This window comes from Argiope bruennichi, chromosome 5 (assembly GCF_947563725.1).
Source record: "Argiope bruennichi chromosome 5, qqArgBrue1.1, whole genome shotgun sequence".
NCBI classification, from domain to species: Eukaryota; Metazoa; Arthropoda; class Arachnida; order Araneae; family Araneidae; genus Argiope; species Argiope bruennichi.
In genome coordinates this window covers 46,197,340-46,213,740 of record NC_079155.1, presented here as the reverse complement: position 1 = coordinate 46,213,740, position 16,401 = coordinate 46,197,340, and the positions used below count along the sequence as shown (strand labels likewise).

General features: G+C 32.1%; 1 protein-coding gene across 2 annotated transcripts in view; it reads right to left on the bottom strand.

The window, feature by feature from the left end:
• Positions 1–16,401, bottom strand: part of LOC129968698 (uncharacterized) — a 713,943-nt gene that overhangs the window by 88,050 nt on the left and 609,492 nt on the right. For both annotated transcript variants that reach the window (XM_056082857.1, XM_056082858.1), the window contains one exon: positions 8,474–8,635. In XM_056082857.1, the coding sequence (XP_055938832.1) occupies positions 8,474–8,635 (162 nt within the window). The remainder of the gene's footprint in view (positions 1–8,473; positions 8,636–16,401) is intronic.

Below are 16,401 nucleotides of genomic sequence, written 5' to 3'. Positions count from 1 at the left end.
GTTACGTGAATGATTCTAAGACACTTAATGTGTCTGAATTAATGATATAGTTATCAAAAGGACTCTTCAAGAGATAATGCATAAAGGATGGCATGAGTTTTGCGCTTGAAGGGTGAAGTTGAGGTGATTGGGTAGAATTAATAAGAACACAAGAAAATGAAGGACCTAAAGAAATGCCGTTTGAACCATTTGTGAAAATAGGAATGACATTTTTATATGCTACTCGATGTTGAGCAAAAAATTGCTGGTGGACCGCAGGCGTCGAATTAGACTTGTCATGTTATAAATAGGTTAAAGTATTCTATTCCATGTGATTTTCATGGGAAAGTATGATATTTTAGATACAATGAGAGCATAGTCTAAGTTCAAACTGCTGAGAATGTTTGATAAATTGAATTTCCTTGTAATTAATCAGCGAGAGTGGTCTCCAGAAAACTTTCTCTCATATTTTCTAATGCAGATGTTACTCCAGTGAATGACTTGCATGGCATTGGCGTACAATAATTACGCAATATTGACCTTTGGCGTGAATTTAGCATTTTGCTGAATCTATCGTGTGATCCTTGGCGAGTATTTTTGGCGATTAATACCTATCTGGTTTAAAAGTATCCAAAAATCGAATTTGTATTCTAAAAAAACACAAAAACTGATATAAAAATAATTCAAAAATAATATTTTTTACAGTATCATGAGAAAAGAACGAAGAATACATTTTAAGAAACAGCCAATGAGCCGAAGGCAATACTGTGCTTTTTTTTTATTAATGACAAATTTAATAAGTCTACAATGCAAAATTTTAAATGATGATGACGTTTACAAACATTTTCTAACAATTTTAGTTCTTGGCCCATTAAAAAAAAAACGATTTAGAATTTCTTTTCCTATATAAAATTCTGTGTTTTAAGATAATAAAATTTTATTTTCGATATTTTTTAACTTTATTTTTTGTATGATGTTTTACTTGTGTAAACAAAAATCTGAATTTTCATACTTATTTTATATGGCTTTCCATAAGAACTTCTTGTGTAATTTAAATTTTTATTCAAATACGATAAAAAACTATGATGGCCCTCTCTTAAGCGAATCGTCGTACCAATTGTTAAGCTATTAGCTTAAGATGTGTAATAAACGCGAATGCTCATAGCGTAATAGAAAGAGATTGGAAGTCATTCATTTTAAGTGTTGTTTAAATTATACTTCTTGAATATATGCTGCAAATATATTTTATGATTATTAAATGTGTTTAACTTAAATAGATCATCTATTTCCTGAAGAGAACATGCTACCATGATCAACATTTACACTAGGATGGGATTTTATTCTATTCAACGTTAAAGAGTAGTTCTTCCCTTTTTCAAGACGAAAGCGAACAATAAAATTTTAAATGAAAAGCTGAAATATTTATTCTGAAATTAAAATGGAATGTAGTTTGAAATTTTATTGAATATCTGTCTCTTATGAATATTTCATCGGAGAAACTGGTTATATTTAATTTCGATTAAATCGTTTTGATATAAATTAATATATCTGATTCTGCTAAACTGTTAGACATTAAAATCGTGTATGTTCTGTCAGGTGCATTTAAGAACTTTTTTTAAAAATAAAGATTAATCCCATGGCATCACAGCACTGTTGAAAACGTGCGTGGTGGGTGAAAAAGTACACTTGGGAGCGAGTGTTTTGAAATTTTAATTAATTTAATTAAAAATTAAGCTGAATTTTGCCCTTTTTTCTTGATGAATTTCTAAAATATTATTGTTTTTGCAAAATTTCATATATACAATGAACTGAATAGATATAGGATAATTAAAGTAACATGGCTTTAATGCCCGACAGTTTGGCAAAATCCCGGACATGAAACAATATATATAAAATGCTAACATTCACGGCACAGAAGTCTCTCTTATTACTTATTCTGGAATGGCAACAGTCAAATGTAAGCATATCGATATACGAAAGTTTCAGACTATTTTATTCAGTGTTTTTTCAGACGCACTTAATTCAACATTTCGCAAATTAAATACAGTTATTAACGTATAACAATTGTATTAAATACAATTAATATTAACAATTGCAATTATTATTAACTATTGCAATTATATTAAATACAATTGTAAACGCTGCTCGCAATGTGAAATGCTTCACTGAACTTGAAGATGTAAAAGAAATAAAAAAAGATGCGTTAAACAGAAAGTTTAAGCCTAGTTTTGTCCTCGGTTAAATACAACCATTTAATCGAGGACAAAACTAGGCTTAACCATCACTTGATGAATACTCGCTATGACTTATTTACGAAAACAGATTACAATTTCTTCCAAAATTATTAATTTCACAAAAAGATATTTGAAACTCAAAAACCTCTTTAATGATATCGATTTTATTTCTGTACAGTTTTTCCTTCACTTTTAACAAATTCATAAGATTTAATTTACAAGGCTACGATACTTTTAATTTTATGAAATTCAAATTAATCCATCAAAATATTCAATCACTGCTTTTGCCAATGTTGAAATTAAGATAAAAAAAATTTGTTTTTTTGGACATTAGGCCGGGTTTACACTCGGCTAGTTATAAGGCGGCCAGTAGGCAGCGCATGTGTAGAAATTGACTGATTTATGTTTGCCACAATTTTATAAGATAGATTCAGACATTCCGTGCTTGGCTATAAACTGCTGTTTAAGCATCCCTGAATTTTTCTTTTCACAGAAACGATCTATATTAGTTTCTTAAAATGATGGATATTTACACAAAGAAACATGGGAAAATTTAAAAAAAAGTCAATATACTTAAAATTAGAAAATTATAGAAAAAAAGGCAAATAAAATGAAAAAATACACGCACACACAACTTCGTATTAGAAAGAACAAAGAGCGAGAAATGTCGGAATTAATCTGTGATAAGTGATCAATTTTTTCACGCCAAAAAAAACCCTGCCAAATTCTACTAGCGCATGCGCTGTAAGAAAATAAATAAATAAATAATACAATATAGTGGCCTATTGTCATCGCGTCGGGACAATTACTTGCCATCGACCGAACAGCATTTTTCAGTCTTTCTACGCATGCGCTGTCTGCCGCCCGCCTTATAACTGGCCGAGTGTAAACCCGGCATTAATTCTGAAATAAGATTTCTACTTCCACTTTTAATTCATAGTATGTGTTCTTTAAATTTGTGTCCACAATAATTGTTTCAGATTGATTGAGTTAAATTCATATTTTTAAATCGTATCAAATAAACGAAATTTAAAAAAATGCATTACATATTAATTGTTTAATACCATAAAAAGTTAATATTCTCGGCGAGCAAACTGATCGCCAAAGGTGGTTAGTATATATCTAAACGATTTCACTGAAATTAAATACAACCATTAATATTACTAAACCGTTGATCGCCAAAGGCGACCTGTAAGAAATATATGTGATCTACTCATAACAATAAAAGCGAATCTGACATATGAAATATATTCCATGTCTCTTTTGTTATGTATAATTTCCAAAAATGATAGTAATTTGGCGTTGTACATCAGAATAACAGTCAAATACGTAGAAGAAGAGACACATTCACCTCTAGAAAATATCTTCAGCTCTCATTTAAAAAAATATGAAAGAAAGCAGCGAAGGAATGATTGGTAAGAAGTGAGAAATCGAATTGGCGAAGAAAATGGATGTTCGCTCAGGTCAAACAAAAAATCCGGCTGTCAGAGATGCCGGACAGGAAGACGAGGGGGGCAGGTGGATTGGGCAAAGACATGATTGGATTCTGTCGAACAAGACAAAGGGGAGGAAATGAATAGAGAGGTTGTGGAGGAGCAACAGTGATGGATTTGGGATCAATATGATGCAATAGTTGAATAAGTCGGAATGTATATTTGGAACAAATAGAAGGCAATTTATGATTTTGTAGACAAAAATAGATATCGAGACATTGCCATTATTGTGAATAAAGTAAGCAATTTGTATATTGAGAAAGTAGTAATTGTCAAAAAATTAGAACTCGAGATTTTGACGAATCTCCATGTTTTAGACCCCCCCCCCCCCTCAGGTTCAAAAAACACATTTTTTAGAATGTCCGTCTATCTGTCTGTCTATGATAACGATAAATCAAAAATAGTTTGAGCAAGAAAAATGAAATTTTATATAGGATCTTTACACCTTTTACTATTTATTTTATAATTTGTAGATATCTATTTAATTTAGAGCAAAATCTATTCAGAGGAAGTCTGTCTGTCCGGTTGCTCAAATATAAGTTAAGACGATATTTAAAAACGAATAGATGGATGAAATTCAATACGCAGATTTAACATCTATATTGCAGCCATCTGCCAAATTTTGCGCCAAATCTAACTAAGGCTTGACAGTCCGTCGGCCTGTAATTTCAGAAACATATTAACGTGATAATTTAAGAGAGCAGTGACTTTATATATATATATATATATATATATATATATATATATATATATATATATATATATATATATATATATATATATATATATATATATATATATATATAATTAGGTAGATATATATAATATTTTGTGACTTAAATGTAGTTTTGCATCGAATTTTTGTTTCAATCGTTTGAGAAAAATGTGTCTAAAGCACAGATTCCATTTTCTGATACTATTAACGCATGCCAGGGATTTATCGCCAAGTAACTCGCCAAGGGTCTCACGATACATTCAATAAAAATGCTAAATTCAAGCCAAAAAATATTTCGTAACCAATTAACGCCCGTGAAATGTAAGGTGTTCTCTGGCATAAATTTATTAACCAATATGCGAGGAAGTTTTTGAGATACCACACCTGCTGGTATTTAAATATTGTAATCGTCATTTTTTTTTAATAATCTCAGTACAGACCTCTCTGAATCTGAAAATGCCATATTTGAGTTTGGTACAGTTCTAGGGACGGGTACCATTTGGCGATTTTCCGCCAAATTTTTCTCGCCAAGCCCCACGGACGCTGTAATCTTCAGAATTTTATTTCTCAATATTACGAATATTTTCAAGAGACACTGGCGACTTTATCTTTAAAGTTTGGCGCCAAATTTGGCGGCACCCGTCCTTAGGATTTAGCCTTGAGTTTTATTTGTGGATTTTATATGATTATTAAGAACTGCAATGGTAGAGAAGAAGAAAAATTTGGTATATAATTTTTCACAGGTTTGTTTTTTTGGATGTCTGAGCATAGATGAACACAATACTTACAAAATGTAAAAAGGTAAATGGAAACAATGTGGCACGCACATTTAGCCTCTAAAATGTAGATTCGTATGAAGGTTGAAACAGTCAAACTGTTTCAAACTTCGGATGAGATATGTCAGCGAAATGTTTGTCTGATTATGCATCGATTCACAAGAGAACACAATCATTAGAAAATGCAATGAACTTACTGATTGAATTTGACACAAAGTCATTGCATAAAAATTTCCTGTCTGCATTTTGTATAAAATCGTCTAAAGACAAACTTCCCATCCGTCTTAGCCTTGTTTGTAATTTGAAAGCGATAACTGAAGAAATTTGATGTATAAACTTATCATTAATATTGAAGATCTGTAACAAATTTTAAACTCAGTTGTAAACAGTGAAGCGATCAGAAATGAATTATAAGATAGACTCTTTAACATTAAACACAGCCGGCGTCCTGGCATAGGAGTAGCGCGTCTTCCCCGCGTGATCTGGGCGTCCCGGGTTCGAGTCCCGGTTCGGGCATGGTTGTTCTATCAGTCAAGTATGCGAATGTGCCCCTCCCCTGTAAAAAGGGGTTGTGCAAGCGAATATGACGCATGAAGTAGCTAAGTCGTACTCTTAGCCCTAGTTGGCGCTACTGAAAAAACGACGCTCACTCAGCTTAAATCGCTGATAGATAACTGTCAGCGGGCTTGTAAAGTGCCATAAATAACAACAACATTGAACATAAAATGCACCACATAGTGTCAGTGCCTTGGAGAATCAAGACGATAATATTCCTGTTGATGAATATATAAAGAAAATAGTAACTTAAAGGAACGATACATAGAAGAAAGCTGAGGGTTTAATATATTACTGTGTTCTAAGTCAGAAATTTAATAAATTATGTTTTTATATACCTCCAATAGATCTGAGAAAAGAAATATGGAGTACATTTATTTGCAACTCTTGAAGAAAAAATTTCTAGAAGTAGCACATGTCCGTAGCAGTGGAAGATGCAGCCAGAGCGCATGTTTGACCAAACTAATTAATGTACGAACTTTAAAAAAATCAGCGGGAGTGGTCTGCCCAAAACTTTCTTGCATACGTTCTAATAAATTTGCCAGAGAACGCGTTACATGGCACTGGCTACGATAGCTACGGATATTAATCTTTTGGCGGGAATTCAGATTTTTTACTGGTCTATGGTGCCATCCTTGGCGAGTCTTTTGGCGATTAAACCCTGGCATGTGGTTAATAGTATCCGAAAAGCGAATTTGTGTTTTAGACGCGTTTTCCTCAACTGACTGAATAAAAAATTTAATACAAAACTGTACTTATAGTCAAAAAAATACCATACAAAATTTGATATATTTAAATCGGCCTTTTTTTAATTATTAACTTTTTTTAGCTTCTGAAAGTACAGACCGACAGATGGTCAACCCTTTGTTGGATCGGATTCCAAATTTGACAATATAGATGTTAATTCTGTATACTGAATTTTATCCATCTATTCGAACAGCTGAATAGACAGTCGTCCTCAGAGCAGATTTTGCACTACATTTTGACAGATATCTACAAATTCGGTGTAAACATATACCAAATTTCATTCGCCTAGCTCAAAGTGGTTTTGAATTAGCATGATCACAGATAGATACATAGGCAGATGGGCGGGCAGACAGACGGACATTTTACAAAAATATGTTTTTCGAAATCGATGTCTAAAACGTGAAAATTCGTCAAAATCTGGAGTTTGAATTTTTTAACGATTACTATATTTTCTCTGAACTTCTTGCATTAACAATACATAATATTTATATGAAAGATGAATGTGTGTCTGCTGAGCCATTTGATCTAGAGCTACTGAATTTGGCACACACTTTGAAGGTTTGGAATGTGTACATCGAAGTGAGTTTTCTAAAATTATAATTACAATTTAAATAATTAAAAATTCAGCTAAATTTTTCTGTTTTCTATGATAACAACGAATAGTACAAATATGTACAAGATGATTTTTACATCCTCTTAAGATTCAAAAAATTATCTTTTTCAGTACCAATTCCAATATACCACATTTTTTAACATAGAAATTGTATTTCTATTTTTAACTAGAGGGCTTCGTTCCCTACTCCCTTTCGCATGCCAACCCTGATTTCGTCCTCGAATCATGCATGTACTCAGGTTTGTGGGGTTTTCTGAGTTATTGATTCTCTCCTTCCAGACAACAAAAGCAAATGGAAACAATTTAAAAAATGTCACGAACAAAAAAAAAAGCTCCATTGCAAATAAAAAATATTTAGCATTAGTTAAAATTCAGAAGAAATATCATCATAATTTTGACTTTTTTTGGCAGAAATAAAAAAATATATATCATAAAATTAAGGAATTTTTAATAAATAAATTAAAACTGTCTTTAAACCGTTAAAAGATACTAATGTAATATTTCATATTGCTTAATTTTTACTGACTAAGAAAATCTTAAAAAATATCTTTAATGCTGTTTACTTTAGCCTGGGTTTTAATTCTCTGGATTTCTCTGCGGACAATGCTGCATACAATTAGCCATGTGAAAATACTGCACTTTGATCATTAATAATCAAGACCAATTTTGTCAAAACTCTGACCTTGCTATTTATTGAGGATCATAATAAAAGCTAGTCCCACTAGAAATTGTAATTGTTTCAATATCAATGGCCTATTTACATTATTTTTTTGAATGAGTAGTAATTCATGATATATGAACAATTGCACCTTTGTTATGACCTGTCAACACCTCAAAATGCAAATAAATAAATAAATAAATAAATAAATAAAAAAAACGCTCAATGTTTTTGATTATAAATCTAGGACCCTCGCTGGATGCCCTGTTATTATTTAAAATAAACAATGCAGAGTTAATACGTGTATTGCTTAGATATTCAGACGATTACTAACCGAGAGACGAAAACTTTTCATTATTCGAAAAAGGTCAACAAATCGGAAAGCTGTTTATTAGTATTGCCATAAACGATGTGTCTAAAGGTAGAACTAACAAATAATATTTTTAAAAAACTCATTTGTAGTTAATTGAAGTTTTTTTTTTCCTTTTTCGACATCATTTCAGTGTCCAAAGCAATACAAATACTTATTACGACGTAATAATAATTTTCTTTAAATACTACGAATAATATTGGCAAAACAAACCTCAAATGTCATGGGTTCGTAAACTCGATATCTACCAGCCACAAAGCGAACAAAATGTAATGTTTAAATAAAATTTTATATTATAATATATATAAGATATAGATAGATAAATTAACTTACCATGTGATTCATTTTACTTAAAAGGGCTTGAGCATGTTCCTGGGCACCCACACTGGATACAAAAAAGGGATTCAGTTGCAGTCTAGCCAGACAGTCTGCCACATTGCGACCAACGCCACCCGCTGTACTCTCCACTTTTCCAGCCAAAGTGCGACCATCCATCTGAAACAGGAGACTGATGTTTGTATTCATAACATTACAGCTGGTTGTGGAAATGTGAGAGCACCGTTAAAGTGCACAAGAATATAAGCGGAGCAAGATTTCTTCCCAACGACAAGCTTTTATTGACCGATCCTGAATGGTAACATACGAGATGACTTTAGAATTTTTGTTTTAAAATATTTTAGTTACAGTAGATTTGAATATAATATAACTGAGATTTTCCACAGTAAAGTAAAAATAAAAGAAATAAATATTCACTTCATTTTAGTTGGTTTTATTTGTTGATTAAACTGCTACCGAAATCGTCCGGAATGGCGAAAGAATGAAATGAGATTACGCCATCGCAAAAAACAAAAATGCAGTTCGCAATAGATTACGCAGATATTTATATTTGTAATTGCTCTATGATGTCATAGGACTCGAACCCATAAGGAATGTTGACATATGTATTAAATAAAACAGGGCGTAAGTCTATTTAATATAACGTCTTTTTCTCTATCATAATTCGATGTTTAACGTTGTTGTTTCGATTCGATATTTTTAAAGGAATCATAAATATCAACTCCTGTAAAAGATATTTAATTGAAATTAAACACAATCAACATTCCTAGCAAATCAGTTGGTCGCCAAAGGCGGTTGATACCGGATTAACGATTTATCATCTGCTAATCCAGTAGCTCATTGGTTAAGATATCAGCTATCTTATTGAGTCTATTCAGATTTTTATTTTTTCTGGTGGTTATAGAATTTTTGCAAGGTCGAGTTACCTTCATTACAATCACGGGACATACTTTCTGTGGCCGTGGGGTCGAGCTGTTGCAATGATGGTCATTCAATAAGTTACCTCAAATGCTACGGCAGGGCAGAGTTAATTAATTTATTATTTACGAATCTATTGTATATCCCAAAATATTTATTTTGGAGTTATTCTCTTGTAGCATAAAAGATTCCAATTATAAATAAATTTAAAATATTTAATCTTTAATTTTCATATACTTAAAAATTTAGCAAATGAATGGAAAATTAGTAATTTTAATGAAGAAAATTTCAAAAAGAGAATAAAAATTTTTTTATAGAGTATTCGCATCAGGCAACACAATAGATCCCCTAAACAGAGAAATTCCTCAACTAATAAGAAAATTCTTTGTTCTTCCAAAATTTCCACCTCAATGGAAGATTACTAATTCCATCAATAATAATTCCTCTCGCCGAAATGATCCAGCTAATTTGGAGATTCCCATTTTCCCTGAAATGGGTCAGAAACTGGGTTAATGCCACCATCATAAAAAATGATGGAATATTCGCAGGAAACTGAGTTTTCGGAACTTCCGTCGATGTTTAAGAAAATCCTCATTTGGAATTACTTTTGGCAAGGTTCCAAAAGTGGAAATTTGACTTGCTACGAATTTGCAAAGAGGATGATGAGAAAATACTTGATTTTGTTTCATTTGCAAAGGACCCCCCCCCACCACCTCTTTTACTTGATATGATAATTATATTTCTTTATATTTGCATTGGTGATCAGTGTTATTTATGTAGATAATCACAGTAATGAAAGATTTCGTTCTGAAGTTTTACGACATAAAGCTTTTGTCATGAAGTGGGTTCCTTTCATTTACTGTAATTACACAACTTTTGAATTGACATTTAACAACTCTTGTCATTGTTTACGGTCCATTTTATTTCCCCTTTCAAATAATAGTTTGTATTGATAATGGTGGCAAATTGATGGATTTTTGGAATTCCGGACCTTTAAAGTGAGTGCACCTATAATCATTACTGCAACTTATGTGTGATCACTATATATATAATTTACCTCATAATCATTAACACGTTCATGTACAATGCATTTGAATGAAAACAGACTTCAGAAATATAAGGTAACGTAAATAAATAACTCGATTATATATCTTCAGGGAGTTGAAATAATGGCGCAGAGCAGAACAGAATAGACAATAAAAAACAAGTAAAAACTACTTTCGCCTTTCTCGTGTACTTAAATAAACTAACACGATCTATTTTCTATTTATGATGACCTATATTTTATCCCCCTGTACATACCCAGCATATATTATGGGGGACAGTGTAAGGAGGGAGGTAAACACTCTCTTCAAAAGTAATGCGCATGCGCAAATGTCACATCTCCGACTTTAGAATACAGTGGCACAGCACGGAGCGTTTTATGTATTCTCATATAATGGAGAAAACTGGTTATGTACTTTGGAAGCCTTTCCCCTCTTCCCTTCCAGATTGAATTTAAATTTGACCCAGATTTGCAATTTTGACTATAAGACCACATATCAAATTTTATTTATCTAAATAGTTTCGTTTTTGAGTTATCGCATTTAATATGCACAATCGAATAGATAGATCAATAAATGCGGAAAAATGAGATTCTGCTTTTGGAAGCATAATTCGTATGGTAAAAAAATAATTTAAAAAATCTATAGTATGTAAAAAATTTACATTTTATAAAACATTCAAAGCAAAGTTTTGCTTTAATTATTCAAAGAAAATTATTTTCTTGAACCAAATTTTAATTTTGGAGTTTTGGACCTGTAGAATTTTTTTGAGTTTAGAAGCTCAGAAATAATAAATAAAATAACTAAAAAATAGCTTTTTAGTACACTTTTTTAGTGTACTAAAACTAGAACTGTTGTTGTTTCTTATGGCACTTGCCATGGACAGCGACTTCAAGCCAGTGGAGATGCATCTCTTGTTTTTTTTAGTAGTGCCAACTAGGACCAAGAGTACCTGCCATGGACAAGCCTGCTGTTACGAAGACAGCGATTTTAAGCCGGTGGGGATGCGTCTCTTGTTTTTATAGTAGCGCCAATTAGGGCCAAGAGTACGACTTCGCTACTCACGCATCACTCATTAGCTTGCACAACCCCTTTTTACAGGAGGGCGCATTCACATATCTCACAGATAGAAGAACGGAAGAACAACCATGCCCAAATGGGGACTCGAACCCAGGGCGCCCAGATCACGGGGAAGACGCGCTACCCCTATGCCAGGACGCCGGCAAAACTAGAACTATTTTTATTTATTCATTTATTTTACTTTTTAGTCTTTTACAAATATTACGACATCTTTTAAATTAATGATTTTTTAAAACTAATAATTACCCTTATGAAATCTTTTAAACTAAATTTTTTAAACTAATGATTACCCTTATGGAATCATCAAAATTAAACTAAATTAAGTTTTAAAAACATTAAAATAGACTATTGTCATCAATAACACAAATGCATAAAATTTGAAAATTCGAGCATACCAGGAAATGAGTGAAAAACTGTTTATAAAATTTCTTCTTTATCTATACCGAAAGAAATTAAACTAGATCAAGGCAAGTCAAAATTTCTTTTTCAAATTTAAATGAAATATTTTTACTTCTTTTAGCTTTTAGAAATTGGATGCCGTTTCGTAAAAATAACATATTTATTCGAGAAAATATAAAGACTTTTTTCAAAAGACTCAAAATTTTTTTGCAGATATTTTTTGTTTATAATGTCAAGTGCTTTCAACTAAAATATATGAAGTACAGAAATGATAACATGCCTGGGAAGCATAATACTAAAATGTGGAGAAAATATCTTGAAAATTTATTGAAATACGAGTATTTGTAGTAAATATTTTTTGAAGAATTTATTATAATTTTACTTTCAAAATTTGACACCAGACATATAAGACAGTTTTTATGAAAATCTCGGATGAATACAGCTAAAAATTTGAAAGATATCAGCAATGAAGGGGCTCAATTTCAGTTTCTTTGAAATAGGAATTAATTGATGAGATAAATTAAAAAAAAAACGAGCTAGTAATGTTCACGAATCTAAATTACAAAGAGTTTTCGGAACTGTCCACGTTTTGTTTCAAAATAGGACTTTTATCCAAAATAAAAATCCATTTATATATTTAAAATAATTTTTAAAACCATAAAACCAGTACCCCAGCCTCAAACATTGGTCCGATTTCCTCAATATTTATTTCATAACTAGACTCAGAACTCCTAATGTTGTCAATGGTCATCTGTTCCGGATTCTTGTTCTCTACATAAATCTCATTTTGTTTCAATATATTAAGGTGGTCACAAAATCCTTCTTTGTTTTCAAAAAGTTATTGCAAAATAAAACTTTTATAATTTGGCATTTGATTGGTTCATTGTATTATAAGAACGTTTATAAAGTTTTTAATAAATCCACTTACGTCAGTGAATTTCAGTGTGAGCACCCTCGGTAGCTCGAAGAATGTCAAAATGATGTTACAAGTATTGTCCAATGCTTAGGCTATCATATCAGTCACAACATCTGTGATCCTAATTTTGAATATATCATTATTGTCAATTGGCGTCACAACTACTTTATCCTTTATGTAACCACCAAAATTGCGCTGAACAGAAATAGCAGATTTGAATTCATGGACCGAAGAAATACATTGAACTTTTTCCTTCGTTGATTCCATTTTGATAACAGTCGAATGTAAAATCACTATTTCTGAATTAAATGCGTTATCCGTTGCGCGACAAAAATATGAAGAACATCGCTATTCTTAGTAAATGTTTTGCACTATTATATTAAATTTTTTAAATAATTGTTTTTAATCCGTCAATCGATGTACCCTACACATTCCTTACAAAAAGGCATGACAGAGCTTCGGCTCCTATCCAGTCTCACACAGCTGTCCTATTTCATCAATTTGTATTTCAAATGAAAGGTATTGATCCTTAAACAGCCACCAGAGGCCGTCTGTATCCTTTTAATTTACATCTCCCAATGAAATATCAAAACCATTACTTCATGGTATGCTCTCTAAGGGAAAACTCATGATAAAGTCTACTATTTTCATTCATTGTTCTTATTTCAAAAATCTGTATCTCATATGAAACCTTTATTTCATAATCTTTAGATATATTACCAATGGTTGCCGGTTTCTTTCTATCTCAAACTTGAAACAACCCATTCGCAACTTAAATAACCTGGTCAATACGTCAAATTTATTTACCGATTAAACCTTTCTCTCTTGACCTATTCCACTCACAACTTCAATGAATTCGTCAGTTTTATTCCTCCATTAATTTCGGTACTTTGTGAGCATAGATAATTAGCAAAATGTTCTATGGTCACTGCACATAATACTTTCATTTGGTATGATATGTTGTAGTTCATCAAAGCTGGTTGGTATTACTGTTATTATTGTGTTATTACTGATAATACTGTTAATATAACAGGCAAACAACTGTAGCTGAGAACGGCTACTTTTTACAATTAAAAAAAACTTATAAGTTGCTTTTTTGCCATTTTTCTCAGCAAAAAATATAATTTTCTCTTCATCATTTTTTTAATATTAAATAAAAAAAAAACTCCAATAATTTTATTTGCAATTTACAACTTAGCTCATAAAGAATTAGAAAAATAATGAGCACAATTAATTTTTGTACCTTTGACATTACGGAAAATCAGGAACATATAAGAACAAATATCCGTATTTTTAATGATGCCATCATTAAAAGTAATTCCCGATAAATTATCGATTAAAATTAATTACAACAAGGATTATATATAAATATGTTAACATGTTTTAGCAGTTACTTGGCGGAATAGAAGAAAATTTTGAAATCTTAACTTTGATTTATTTTATCTCATGAGTCATATTATGTGCAAGGAAAAGCGACGAGATACGTCAGTCTATATCGCGATACAAGAGCAGGTTTTACAATGAGATTTTGATAGGGATTTCTTTGACACATGTCGATTTAGGCAAGGGAATCTTAGGTATCTTTAAAAGAATGTTGTAAACATTAAGGAATTTTATCCCTTCACTCGGAGAATGAGAAAATGCTGAGTTCAGCCATTTTACAGAGCGTGTGTTGAATTAAATAAATAAAAAAACTGGGATTTGGAAATAAGAGATCATTTTAGAACGAAGTTAATATGAGCTAAATTAAGAGAAAAATTTATAAATTAAATAGGTTTTAAATCAGATTTTAAAATATCATTACATATAAGTGTGAGAGGACTTTAAAAAAAACATTTTAAAAACTTTAGATAAAACAATACCACATCGAACGAAAAAAAAAAAATCGAACTTTACGACGTTTCAAATTCAATTACAGATAAAGTGCCTCCAAGTTCCCATGTTCATCAACTCCTTTCTTGTTTTTTTTGAAACTTTTAATAGCTATCTTTACAGACAATGTCTGAGACCGCAGACAAGACAAGTTAATAACTGTTTAACCATTCTTGTAACCTCCCATAAATCACAATGATGAACAACACCAAGAGACCACTGCTTTTTTTTTTAAATTGAAGGAAGAAGACAGTTTAATGAATCTCTTCAGAATACAAAGGCCTCCCAGGAATATATTAACGCCTCCACGCCGCGTTCGAAAGAAAAATGAAATTATGAAATTGATAGAGTTTAACAACGCGAATAATTTACAGACAAGAATAATGGATTGTTTGGCTGGTATACACATGGATGTTTTTAAGGTTCAGTTGAAATTATTTCGAGGAGTTTTAACTTTCAAAGAGCTCATTGCATATGCATGATTTTGGAAGTAGAGGCGTGGAATAATCGATGCTAAGAATCTACTTTTGAGGAAAAGAGTGGCAACGTGTGTAAATATTTTGTTCAGATTTGCTGCATAGGAATAAAACATAAAAATAAGATCGCTTTCTTCTCGATGGATGGCCCTGAGGGGAGGGACACATGGTACTTATTCATTAACGGTGAAGAAACCGAAACTCGCCAAATCTAGCACCAGAATCAAATTGGCATTGCAACCCTGTGAGCTAGTTTCTAAACCCTATGAGCGAAAAATGAATGTATTCAATAGAAAATAAAGATTTCAGTGCATTCAGTACAATTAATTTTAGTGCGCATATTACAAATTTTGAAAGATTTCATCTTGACTAGAAAACAAATATATTCAGAGAGGAATCTTATTTGACACGACTAAATTAACAATAATGTGTAAAAATTTCATAATATTATAGAAACAATGAAAGAATATTAATCCTTATCCTAAGAAAGAGATTGTTATAGAATCATCACTCACTTCTAAGATGGGGGCCGCGGTGGCCTGGTGGTAAGGTCTCGGCTTCGGAACTGGAGAGCTTCAGGTTCGTGACCCGATTCCACCGAAAAACCGTCGTGTAAGGGGATCTGTTGCACATTAAATCCGTCATGACCAAACGTCCTCCCGTTGGTGTGGCGTGGTGTGGAGAGGGGGGTGCCAGTTCAGGTGTTGTCCTCGTCATCTGACCATGGTTCAAAATTATGAGGTTCGTCCCAAAATAGCCCTAGTGTTGCTTCAAACGGGACGTTAATATAACCAAACCAAACCCCTTCTAAAATGCCATCACTTCAAAAAAATAGAGAATGCTACTTGCATACTTTAGTGAAGTACTGAATATTTCTTTTTACTTTAATTATATTAACGTACCGTTTGGATAATTTCGGAATGGACGACATCGAAGGTGGCACCTCCTTCAGACTTCTATATTATACCAATGGGAAAGCATTTGGCTCACAATGCAGATTCAGTTTATAACAGGTACACCCGCATGATAAATCTTCAATGGAATCGGGTGTCGAATCTAGATCTTTACAGCTTCAAATCTTTAATATTCAGTCATCACAGTCAGCTGGTTATTCAAGGAAACCAGCGGGAGTATCTCTAAAACGTTCTCACATACTCTCTAATAAACTTGTCACATCAGAGAACGCCTTACATGGCATTGGCTTACAATAGTTACGAAATA